The 12,135-nt window shown below is 26.8% G+C and overlaps 1 protein-coding gene and 1 long non-coding RNA gene across 5 annotated transcripts in view; both read left to right on the plus strand.

Moving 5' to 3' along the window:
* The first annotated feature begins 3,400 nt into the window (after positions 1–3,400).
* Positions 3,401–12,135, plus strand: part of LOC126846315 (uncharacterized) — a 93,616-nt gene continuing 84,881 nt past the window's right edge. The window contains exons 1-9 of one of the 3 annotated variants that reach the window (XM_050585628.1): positions 3,401–3,556; positions 7,920–8,067; positions 8,571–8,644; positions 8,761–8,938; positions 9,016–9,074; positions 9,320–9,482; positions 9,565–9,635; positions 9,751–9,898; positions 10,280–10,400. In XM_050585628.1, the coding sequence (XP_050441585.1) occupies positions 3,500–3,556; positions 7,920–8,067; positions 8,571–8,644; positions 8,761–8,938; positions 9,016–9,074; positions 9,320–9,482; positions 9,565–9,635; positions 9,751–9,898; positions 10,280–10,380 (999 nt within the window). In that variant the 5' untranslated portion in view covers positions 3,401–3,499 and the 3' untranslated portion in view covers positions 10,381–10,400. Of the gene's footprint in view, positions 3,557–7,189; positions 7,496–7,919; positions 8,068–8,570; positions 8,645–8,760; positions 8,939–9,015; positions 9,075–9,319; positions 9,483–9,564; positions 9,636–9,750; positions 9,899–10,279; positions 10,401–12,135 lie in introns of those variants that run through there. The other 2 variants (XM_050585627.1, XM_050585626.1) reach the window with 2 other exon arrangements.
* LOC126846317 (uncharacterized) lies at positions 3,707–5,891 on the plus strand. Of its 2 annotated transcripts, XR_007686875.1 has the most exons (5): positions 3,707–4,006; positions 5,154–5,316; positions 5,391–5,456; positions 5,545–5,695; positions 5,781–5,891. It is a non-coding gene; the product is annotated as an uncharacterized LOC126846317 (long non-coding RNA). The 2 variants fall into 2 exon arrangements; XR_007686876.1 differs by lacking the exon at positions 5,391–5,456 and having other exon boundaries at positions 5,484–5,695.

Below are 12,135 nucleotides of genomic sequence, written 5' to 3' on the forward strand. Positions count from 1 at the left end.
TCGTCCTCTGTAAATATACGGTCTGAAAGTACGAAATATTATATATTTTTTAAACAAACCAATCAGGACTAATGAGGTGAGAATAGCAATGTGTTACAATAGAAAAATACCTTCAAATATTTATTTAAAAAAAATTGTTATCTTAGAATAATAATGTAATATTAAATTGTACAATGTTAGTAATTTTTTTTTTGTTTAACTGTTCATGTATCTCACATTTTTCTAATTTTTTTTTGTACATAATCTAAAAAATGGCCCCCGTTTACTCGACTTTTTATCACGTTCATAAGTTACGACTTCTTAGTTTAAAAATTATATAACTCAACATAATTTTTTATTGTTTATTACTTGATGCTGCTCTTTTCAATACATCAATCCTGGGGAACTTTTTTGATAATCCGGTTCGTTTGGTACTTCGGAGAGTACAGATTTTAATTTATTTAGGTTTATGCCAGCTAGCCCCACATTTGCCATGACTATATCTTTAATCAACTTCTATAGTTTCAAAAATAAGAATTAAACTTTAAAATGTATATTATAATTTACATAATAAAACTGAGCCTTTTTTAGTGAAATCAAAACGACAAAATACCAGACAACCTAACGAGCCTTTTATCTGTAATTTAGTTATTATTAACCGTTTTTTCCGGATCTGTTGAAACAGCAAACGCTAGGGCGTAGATTTCAACGTCGTCCATTGTATATACAAAATCTGAAAAAAGTATTATTAACTTTTTAGGTAAACAAATTAGGCGAATTCAACTACAAAAGAATTGAGAATGATATCGTGTTAGATATTTGTATTTTAAGTTAATTGTAATTTAAGAATAATGACCTCATATTAAATTATATGTTTTATGACAAATTTATTTATTTTTTTAAAAAAAACTAATCATATATATCTTATTTTCTATTTTTTTTTGAGTATCATCAAAAAAAGGTCCCTCGTTTTTTAAAATTGTTATTTGGTTAACGAGTTACAATTTCTTTGTTTAAAAATAAAATTAATTTACAGCTATATAAATGACAAACTTAATAGTTAAAAATTTTTATCAATTGTTTTTGATAATTTTGCTCAACATATTTATTGAATATTTTTCTAATGTATATTACTTATTTTCAATTCATCCACTCTGGAGATCTCCAAGGGGGGTTTGTCGAGTCCACCTGCTACTTTGTTTATTACAGTTATTAAATTATTATATGTTATCTTGCCATCTTGCCCCACATTTGACGCGACTATGTGTTTAATTAACCTCTATAATTTGCAGAATAAGAATTAAACTTTTTAATGTAGGTAATAGGTATATTATAATTAAGACATAAACCTAAGCCATCTTTAGCAAAATGAAAACGCCAAACTACCAAACATACCTACATATAATATGCCTTGCGGATTTTTTCAGTATAATAACATTAATTTTAAATTAGTTAAGATATTTTTTCTTATTGTTTTTAAGAACTGTTTGTAAGTAAAAAAAAAAAATACTTAAAAAACTCTTTGAAGCGAAAATGGTGATTTTAAGAACATTAAATACATTTTCTAAGCAGTGTACATTACGTTTTTTGTATAGTTAAGCAATAATCATAGCATTATTTATCAATCATAAATCATAAATGCACGTTATACTTACATATTGTTGAGGAGTTGGGTCTTCACCCTGGCATTGCAAAAAGTATAAGGTCACGCAGGAAAACAGTATGATATTTTTCAATTACATGTTATTTTTTCTTAAACTCAGATTCAGAATATTTAATTATTAGTTCTACAAGTAAAAACTGTTTTGAAACTATTTGCTAACAGTAATTATGACGATTGTATAATGTTATGGGAATATTGTATTTTTGAATTGATGCCAGGGATTCAAATAGTGTTGTAAAAAAAAAAAATGAAATCAGTTACAGCTAAAATATATGGTTGTTAAAAGTTTTCTTTTTGATTTACTGAAATAGTATTTATAAAAAAATATACTTCTGTCAAAACAGCAGATTTTTAATAACGTTTTTATTTGCGTTGTATGTCATTTTACACTCACTTTTAAAAATGTTGACTCGTGTGCCAAATATATGCATATATTGTCACAGTTTATCTATTGTGTCCTACGTAAAGAATATTTCATAAAATTTAATTTTTTTAAATTTAAAAATATGTAATATTTTGGTTGATTTTTCTCGATTGGAAAGGGGAAGGGATAAACTTTTTTTGGCCTAATTAAATTCTTTCCCGGTCGGATTTCTGGTCTATAGACTTGTTACCTAAAAAACTCACTGGATTTACTGGATTAAAAAAAGAGCTTAAATAAATAAAAAACCGATCGAGTAAAAACAATACTTTTTCAGCTACGCAAGAAGATGAACAAACACTATATTTACATATTTCACAATTAAATCATAATTTTGCTTAGTTATCTTATCGATGCTAAAAAGATAATTTGACAAGTCAAACTATTAACAAGTCATTTTTGGTATTTTGCTTATTATACTTATAAATTACTTTCACAGTCATAAGTATAGATTACGAAATTCTTAATTATCTAACCTAATTAATTTTTTTTTTTAAAGTAAGTTATAATTCTTTATGAACTTTAACAAATGACAAATTTAATTAATGTGGTGGAAATATTCTTTGTTTTTTATTTAATTATTTAAAAATTAAAACCTAATGTTGTGGTTCGTTGATAAGCCAACATAATATGAGGTTAGTGTAATGTAGTGAAACCACCATTTTGTAAATTTTAACGTTTAAATACTATTAAATGTTTCTTGTAAGATATTCGGTTTGGATAAATGCATTTAAGGAGGTTGCCTTTTTTTTTAGTATTTGCATGTATTGCATACGTGTTCATTTATTAATAGTAAGTACTAAGTACAGCCGTTTTTAAAAATAATTTTAACTAAATTTGTTATATTTTAAAACGTTAAAGATCGTGGGACACTAGTATACACAACAAATTTTTCAACGTAAAATAACGATGATCCATAATTTTTTTAATTAGTCGAAATACTTTCAAATTTGAATGGAATATTTTTTAAATACTATACTAACGTTAAACTTTGACAACCCAAAAAAATATCATAAACCCTTTCCCCTAAATAGGGGACATTTTTTCTTTTTCAAGGTAGATTTTAGGGATTTGGGTCTGAAAGTTAGAGTTAGCAACTTTAGAGATCAGAAATCTGCTTTAGCTACTAATTGTGATTAAATAAAATATTACAGTACCCGAAAAACGAAAAAAAAAATACAATCATACAAAAAAAAATAATATAGTAATGTGTATAAAGTCTAGCGAGTACTCTCCCACCTTAGCAGCAAATGTACATCATGTGCGCAAACATTTAAGGTTTATTAAATTTTTTCACTCACAAATTTTAGCTTAAGTCAATATATAAAACTATTGAAGACGCGACAGATGTACTGTTAATTCGTTATTTTGACTTTAGTGCCAGGTTATGTTATGTTCTACACGTACTTCATTGAATTTTAATTATCTAAACCATTATGCATTTTAAGAGTGTTGTTTTTATCTGCGTGGTGTATTTCTTTACACCAGTATGGGTAAGATACTTATTTCTATAAAATAATATTTTTATGAGCACGAGTTACTCAACCAGAGCAAAATATTCTTGTTTTATTAAGTTAGTTAAATATATACTTACCCACTTAAGTTACCGAAGTTGATTCGTTTTCGAAAATATTAAAAAAAGTTAAATATTTTATAATTTTGAAATATTAGAGACAAACGTTTTTTTCAAAAATTAAAACTATAAAACTGTAATCGTTTTCCATGAAAATAATGTTCTGATGTTAAATGGATCACTCAGTACTAAGTGTTCGACTATTAGTCATTATACTTTATTTAAGAGTATTGGACTAAATGAGGAACAAATATATGTATTGAATTATACAAAAATTGTGAAAATTCATACTGTATAAATGAAATCCCATACATATTGAAGATAGAATTTGTTATTAAAAAACCTGAAAATGTTTTTAAATACAAAGCAGGTAACATATAATTTAAATGAATATCCTAATTATCACATTTATATACATTTCACGTTGTGTTTTTGCTTTAATAGGTTTACGTTTGGTTAGCTATATACTATATTTAACTCAATTGATAATATTTATCATATTACATAGTTTTAATTTAAGAACATACATAACCGATCAAGTTCTTATTAAATTGTTATGTTTTTTTAAGCTATCAATTTGGTTAAAAATAATTGATGAAATAAAATGTAGAAGATAGGTCTATTTGTTTAAAATATAATTAAACCTAGTTAGAAAGTAAACATTCATAAGTACTTGATTCAATTAAGTAACTACTTATTCGATCTTAATACTTAAATACGTTAAACGTACTTCCTAGTTCTTTTAATTGAATGTAATATATAAATCATAAAAGTTGCATATTATTTAATATTTATAGAGGAGCTCGATTATATACAATTTGACAAGTTATTTTTGGTGTTTGCGTATAAAGGAATACCTCACAACTTTGAGGTATTTATTCTAAAATAACTAGTTTAATATTAAAACGTATTTAACCAACTATTAACAAATCTCAAAATATTGTAAAAACATTATTGCGAAATACTCATGTTTAATATTGTACTTAGGTTCAAATGCTGACGGCTTTTGAAGTAGACTTTTATCAACCTTACTCGTTATCAACTATCAGTTGTATTTGATCACAAATCTTAATGTAGAAGTGAAGAGAATGGCCGAAAATGTAGCTAATGAAATTATACGTAAAAATGGTGATATAAAATTTAGGTCGAGAAAGCGGTTCAATTCAAGTTGAAAATCTCCATTTACTTAATTTTAGGTGGCAGTGTAATTAACGTTCCGGAGTTCTTGTTGATCATGTTCAAATATATACCAGAAGTAAGCGAATATTTGTGCATAAAAATAGTGTCACTGGGGTCATCATATGGAAACCGTATAGAAGAACGGACGAAAAATCATAAATATAAGAAATAAGAATACCCGGATAGATCTTTTAAAATCAGGATTTTCAAAAAAAAAAGTACACAAGATTCTACTATTTGTAATTTTTGAAAATTTACCTTAATATCAATATTTCTGGATAAAAATCGACACTTTTTTACAGCTATCTTATATTTATCCTTTTTGCATACATTATTAGGGCAATGGTCTAAACAAATCACAAATTGAAGAGTTCGTTACATTGTATAAACATCATAAGACTGATACCGGTAGCATTGATCCTTTAAAAATTCAAAGCATCTTCAAAGAGTTTCATATGGTTATTGATTCGTATCAAGAGTTAATGCTATTTGAATCTAATCGTAAGAATAAAATATATTCACGTTAGATACATTGTAATTTCTTATATGACACATTATAATTAACACTTGCACAGAATCCGCTGCTATAGAGTTGATGATCGTTACGGCAGAACGTTCTAAGGCTATTCTAAGACGAAAATGTAATAAAATTTATTCTTCTAATTTAGACTTCCCTATTATTTAATTATTCGTTACGCTGTTCAAAATTTCACTTTGACGACTCTTTAGAAGTTTATGGAGTTAAGTACAAATGAGGTCAAATCATTGATAATTGGATTCATACAACTTGACGGTGATGGCGACGGTTTACTCTCCAATAACGAAGCAAAAATGTTCCTGGAACGTTTTTTCCGAAAATTTTTAACATTTAATTTTAACGGTAATTTCACCAATTATACATAGTACATTAACGAGTTAACGATGATTGTTGTCCATTACCTAAACATTTGTATTTTGCTTTTTAGATATAGAAATAAACGTGGCGGAAGTCTTATTGTTCAACTTATATAAAAAATTACCAATGGATTTAGATATTGATTTCATTATGAATATATTAAAAAAATAAATTTAATTCTTATCAATATTGAATATATTAAATTTATTACAATATTTGTATTATAACTTTAATATAATTTGTTTTAAAATATGTATACTTTTAACATGTATTTGTTATTGGGCTGGGGGTCATTCCGAAATTCATTCAAAGTAGCAGGGTCCTATCTAAATTTTGCTATAGATTGCTCAGCAGCTGTAGCTGCTATATAAGACGCACACTGTTATAAAACAGTCACCCCTTCCCATCAAAATCGAAAACAAAATATCATAAAGTATAAACCTTTGCCCCTAGAAGAGATAGACATTTTTCTATACTTTACTTTCTCAAGCCAAGTTTTAGGGATTTAGGTCTAAAAATTAGACCGAGATAGATTTAAAATGGAACTACATGAATCACTTTTAGTTATATTGGTTCCTGTAAGCTTGTGACCTCTACATCCCTACTATGCTCCGATCTCACTGTACTGGATTTTTATTATAGAATTTTAGCTAGGGAATCGTCAATTGTTTTATCTTATTAAATAGTACATTACTTTGTATTTGATCACGTGCCAACTATATTTTAGTTGCTATACCAGTTAGAAACAAATGTATATATATATATATATATATATATATATATTTATTTACAGGGTGTCCCACAATGATACGACAAATGAATAACATTTGTTCTAGTAAATATTTTTAAGATTTTTTTTTTAAATTAATTTATGCTCATTATTGTGCTATAAGAACCACGTTTTTTATTGCATTTTACTATTTTACTTTTTTTAATTATTTTTTATTTTAAAATTAAGATAGTTATTTTGTTAAGAATAATTTGCTGAAAATTTGTACTGGTCAATAACCAGATTTGGATAATTACTTTTTAAGTTACTAAAGGTTAATGGGTAGGATAGGAGCTGGAGTGCGATAAAGTAAGCGCGTAGAGCTATTTTTATCTGCGCGCAATGGTTATCTTGAATTATTTTAAAAATGTAACAAAACAAATAAAAAAATAATTTAAAAAAGTAAAATAGTAAAATAGTGAAGTGCAATAAAAAACGTGGTGTAAATAAGCAAATAAGTACAAATTAATTAAAACAATTTTTTTTTCCATTTCATTTGTCGAATTATTATGGGACACCCTGTATTTATATAGATTTAGCTGATCAGTTAGATTTCGAAGCACGATTTAAAATTGAGTTAAAAACAATTTGATCAATTTCATAAAATGTACAATTTGCTCCCAACATACTGCTCTAGCTACTATTTGAGTATAAATAAAATATTATAATAATCGAAAAACAGAAGAAAAACAATAATAATACAAAGACATATAATATACCATTGTGTATGATATCTAGCAAGTACTCTGCCACCTTAGTAGCGAATGTACATCCTTTGCGCAAATACACACGTTTTATTAAATGTTGTCACACAAAGTATAGCTTAAGTCAATAAATAAAACTGCAAAAGACACAACAAATGTATTTATATTTTAATGTTAGTTCGTTATTTTGACTTCGGTGACAAAAGTCGTTATATTCTACGCGTACTTCATTTAAATTAAATTATCTAAACTATTATGCATTTTAAGAGTATTGTAATTCTCTGCGTGGTGTATTTCTTTACATCAGTATGGGTAAGATACTTTTTTCTATAAAATATATCCTAACATAATTATAGTGGATTAGATAATAAACCCTATCACTCGTCCGTTTAAACCTAATGGCCTTAAGGTCTTTAAATGGTAACGTAAATATTTTATTAACTTTTGAGTTTAACAAAAATTTTCTATAAATGTAAATTGGTCGGTAACCAGTTTTAAATAATTACTTATTAAGGGTCGAGTAAAGTGTTAGTTTTATGTGCCCTAATTACTTAATTAAAGAAAAATGTTCTTATTTTAATAAGTTAGTTAAATATACACGTACCCACTTAAGTTACAAAAGTTGATCCGCTTGGAAAATATTAAAAAAGTTAAATAGGTATTTAATATGTTCATAATATTAGACATGAACGTTTTTTCAAAAAGTTAAACTTTAAGTTATTATTATTTATTTTAGAGCACTGGACTAGATGAGAGTCAATTAAGAACATGTATTCAATTATACAACAATCGCGAAAATCCACTATGTATACAGGAAATAACAAACCTATTGGCGACCGAATGTGGAATTCAAAGTCCAGAAAATGTTTTTGAAAATAATCCAGGTACATAATATTATTGGAATAGCTATTTTATTCATTACACCTATATACAATTCACGTTGCATTTTTGCTTTAATAGGTTTTTTGTTGGTTAATTATATATTATTATCTCAATAGATAATATTTATAATTTTATATAATTTTAACAACTTACTTAATCGATCAAGTTCTAAAATTACTAACTTTTTAATACATTGTAATCTACCTTTCTCATGTTTTTTAAACTATCAATTCGGTTGAAAATTATTGATTAAATATAGTGTAGAAGATAGGGTAACATTTTTAAAATACAAATAAATTCGATTGAAAAATAAAGATGCTAAGTCATTAATCGATTAATTACCTACTTAAATGGCCTAAATAATAACATATGTTAAGCATAAATCATTTTATTCAATGAAATATAAAAATTAATTTAATATAGATTAACTTGTCAAGCTTTGTTCAAAACAAACCTTGTTTTGTTCATTATTAAAAACTGATTGCATTTTATTTAATTTATATAGAAAAGCTCGATTATATACAATTGAACAACTTATTTTTGGCGTTGGCGTATAAAGGAACATCTCACAACTTTGAGGTATTTATTCTAAAATAACTAGTTTAATATTAAAACGTATTTAATCAACTATTAACAAATCTCAAAATTTTGTAAAAACATTATTGCAAAATACTCATGTTTAATATTGTACGTAGCATAAAATGCTGACGCCTTTGGAAACAGACTTATACCTCAAAATGTTCACTAGAAACGTCGAAAATTCAAAACAACCTGGGCACCTTACTCGTTATCAACTATCAGTTGTATTTGATCACTTATGTCTTAATGTAGAAGAGAAGATAAAAGCCGAAAATGTAGCTAATGAAATTATAGGTAAAAATTGTGTTATAAAAATTAGGTCGAGAAAGCGATTTACTTAAAGTTAAAAATCTTCGTTTACTTAATTTTAGGTGATGATCCAATTAACGCACCGGAGTTCTTGTTGATCATGTTCAAAATTTTACCGGAAGTAAGCAAATATTTGTGTAATGAAAATATTTTCTTTAGGGATATCATATGGAAACCGAATAGAAGAAAAAACTAGAAATCCTAGAATAATAAATAGGACAACCCAAATAGGAATTTAAAAATCAGAATTTAAAAAAAAAAAAACATCTACCATTTGTAATTCTTAAATTATACAAATTCTAAAATCAAATTGTCAACATTTTTTCCACAACTATCTAATATTTGTCCTTTTTGCACACATTATAGGGCAATGGTCTAAACAAATCACAAATAAAAGAGTTTATTAATTCGTATAGATTGCATGAAACTCAATCTGGCAGTTTTGATCGTTTAAAAATTCAAAATATCTTTAAAGATTTTCATATGGTTGATAAGGCGTACGAAGATTTAATGCTATTTGAATTTTACCGTAAGAACAAAATATAAATATATTCATATTACACACATGTCTCATTTAAAATTTTAAAAACGTATAATTAAAACTTGCGCAGGACCCGTTGCTATAGAGTTGATGGAGTTGATGCTAGTCACAGCAGTGCGGTCTAGGACAGTTAACGAAAATGTAATACAATTTATTTTTTATCAATTTAATATTTCTTCGCTGTCATGCTTTACTTCCTTATTATTTAATTATTTGTTACGATGTACATAATCTCACTTTGACGATTTTTGAGAAGGATAAGGCGTTAAGTATAAATGAGGTCAGATTATTGATATCTGTATACACAAAATTTGACACAGACCAAGACGGTTTACTCTCCAGTAATGAAGCGAAAACGTTCCTGGAAGTTTTTTACCCGAATGAGTCAACATCTAGTTTCGATGGTAAATTTTTATCTGTATTTATTGAATAATCAGTACACATAACAAAAAGATATCAGTTTTATAGCAAACCATAACATTTAACAAAATAGATAACAACTGCCTATAAATTATGCTCAGTCTTTAGGACAAAATGGTCATAAAAAACAAGATTTGTAACACTAATAGTAAAACTTATAAATAACATTAACATTAAACATACAGAAAACACACTGATAAGAAGGGCGCATGCGCTATTCTTCGCGATTAGACTTTGTGGCGTGAGTAAGAGTGGTGCTTATTATACCACGGATGCCCATATGCCATATCCCCTAATTATACATTATTAACGAGATAACGATAATTGTTGGCCATCGCCTAAAAATTTGAAATTTTGCTTTTTAGGTATAGAAATAAACGTGGCGGAATACTTGATGTTCTGCTTTTATAGAAAAATGGAAAGGAATTTAGATATTGATTTCGTTATGAATAAATTAAATATATAATTTTAATTGTTACTAATATATAAATATATTAAATGTATTACTTTATTTGTATGATAACTTATGATAATTTGTTTTAAAATATGTATACTTTTTAGTAAAAAAAAATATAAAAATCTCTTGGCTCTAAGGTCTAAACATTGAAATATTATTTTATTTGTCTTTTAAAATGAAAATAAATAAACCTGTCTATCTATCTATAGCTTATTATCAATAACATTCTTGACACAGCGTTAACGAATCAACTAATTTGTTCAATGTATTTTGATTTAGCGAAAATATTAGAATAATAGCTTTTAGTATAGATTTGAAGATACACGTGTATGAATATAAGATATTTGTTTTACAACGCTTTATTATTTAGTTTTCTCATAGTTCATCGATGTGCAGAAAGTAGTCAAAGGAAACTAATACAGCAAAATAACGACTAAAAACGCATAGTACTTTTCCTAGTGGTCTAAAAAGTCCCATGAACGTCGAATTTTTAAAGGTAATATAAACACTTGATTATTTTTTAAAATAAAGAATATTTAGAACAATCGATATTTTGATATTAATCAATTAATCTAGTAATTACTTAGAGAAACAATAATAATAATTGATACAATAATTGTGGAAAATAGTGAAATTTTCATCATTCGAACAATCGGTGGCATTTGTTGACAGCTGTTATTAAACTAAACTTTTGACTTGTTTTTTTGCGATACAGCTGCGATGGCTGACGAAACCTATACAAATAAAAAAATATTCGTCTTCGGTAGCTCGACGCTACAAAATATATTTAATGGGAAAATTGTGAAATTTAGTACCTACATTTTTCTTTATGTGACTTAATAAAAGTTGTAACAGTAAATCGTTTCAAAATTTTCTTTATTGTAATTTAATAGATAAAAAAGGAAAGGGAATAAGTAAAACATTCCGAAATTATGGAAAAGCACAAACAAACTGTTTTCAAAATAGCCATTATGGTTCCATATCGTTGAACTTTTCATATATAATTTGGTAATCTCCAAAAAATATTTATGGCAATTTATTGTATAATGGTACTAACGCAGAACATTGCTGTGCCGATTTTTACAAGAATATAATATATCTGTGTGCTTGGTGAATGGTGACGAATCCGATTGACTCTTCGAATAATAGTTTTTCAAAGAGTCTTAGAGATTAAACTATCCTTATTAACGTCGTACTGGTTAAATTTTATTTACCAATCCTCTTATACGTCCACACTCGCTACATTAATATATTTAATTATAACATAAATTAATGATAACTAATATAATACAGTGGTATCATTTGGGCGAAGGCGGATTGGGCAATTGAACATGGTCGGCTGGGTTTAATTTTGGTACAATTCAAAATGTATGTTTTTTTAGTTAGGGATACAGATTTATTGCTATATTTTTGATCTATAAAATGGTCTACCACCACAAGTCGTAACCCAACCAACGCCTCGCTATAATACATTTGTGACTGTATTGAATTTCTTTAATTTTGCGGTTAAAAAAATATAATACTGCCACATTTTTAGATACCTACAGTTAAGCATAATAAATCAAGCTTGCCTCATTTCGATTTGAGGCGTTTTAATTTTTAACATAACAATAGTTCTGAACCGGATGACACCCGTAAAAAAATAATGAACTACCACATTTTGGGCTGTAGCAATAAATTATTTCAACAAGAAAATCAAAACTGCCACATTTCTCATTATGGCGTAAAAAATATTTGATTTGAAATGGTAAACTGCCACAAAAA

This window comes from Adelges cooleyi, unplaced genomic scaffold (assembly GCF_023614345.1).
Source record: "Adelges cooleyi isolate 19-005CV unplaced genomic scaffold, UGA_ACOO_1.1 ACOO_flye_CR_arks_rails_tigmint_CR_PRNA_9, whole genome shotgun sequence".
Taxonomy (NCBI): domain Eukaryota; kingdom Metazoa; phylum Arthropoda; class Insecta; order Hemiptera; family Adelgidae; genus Adelges; species Adelges cooleyi.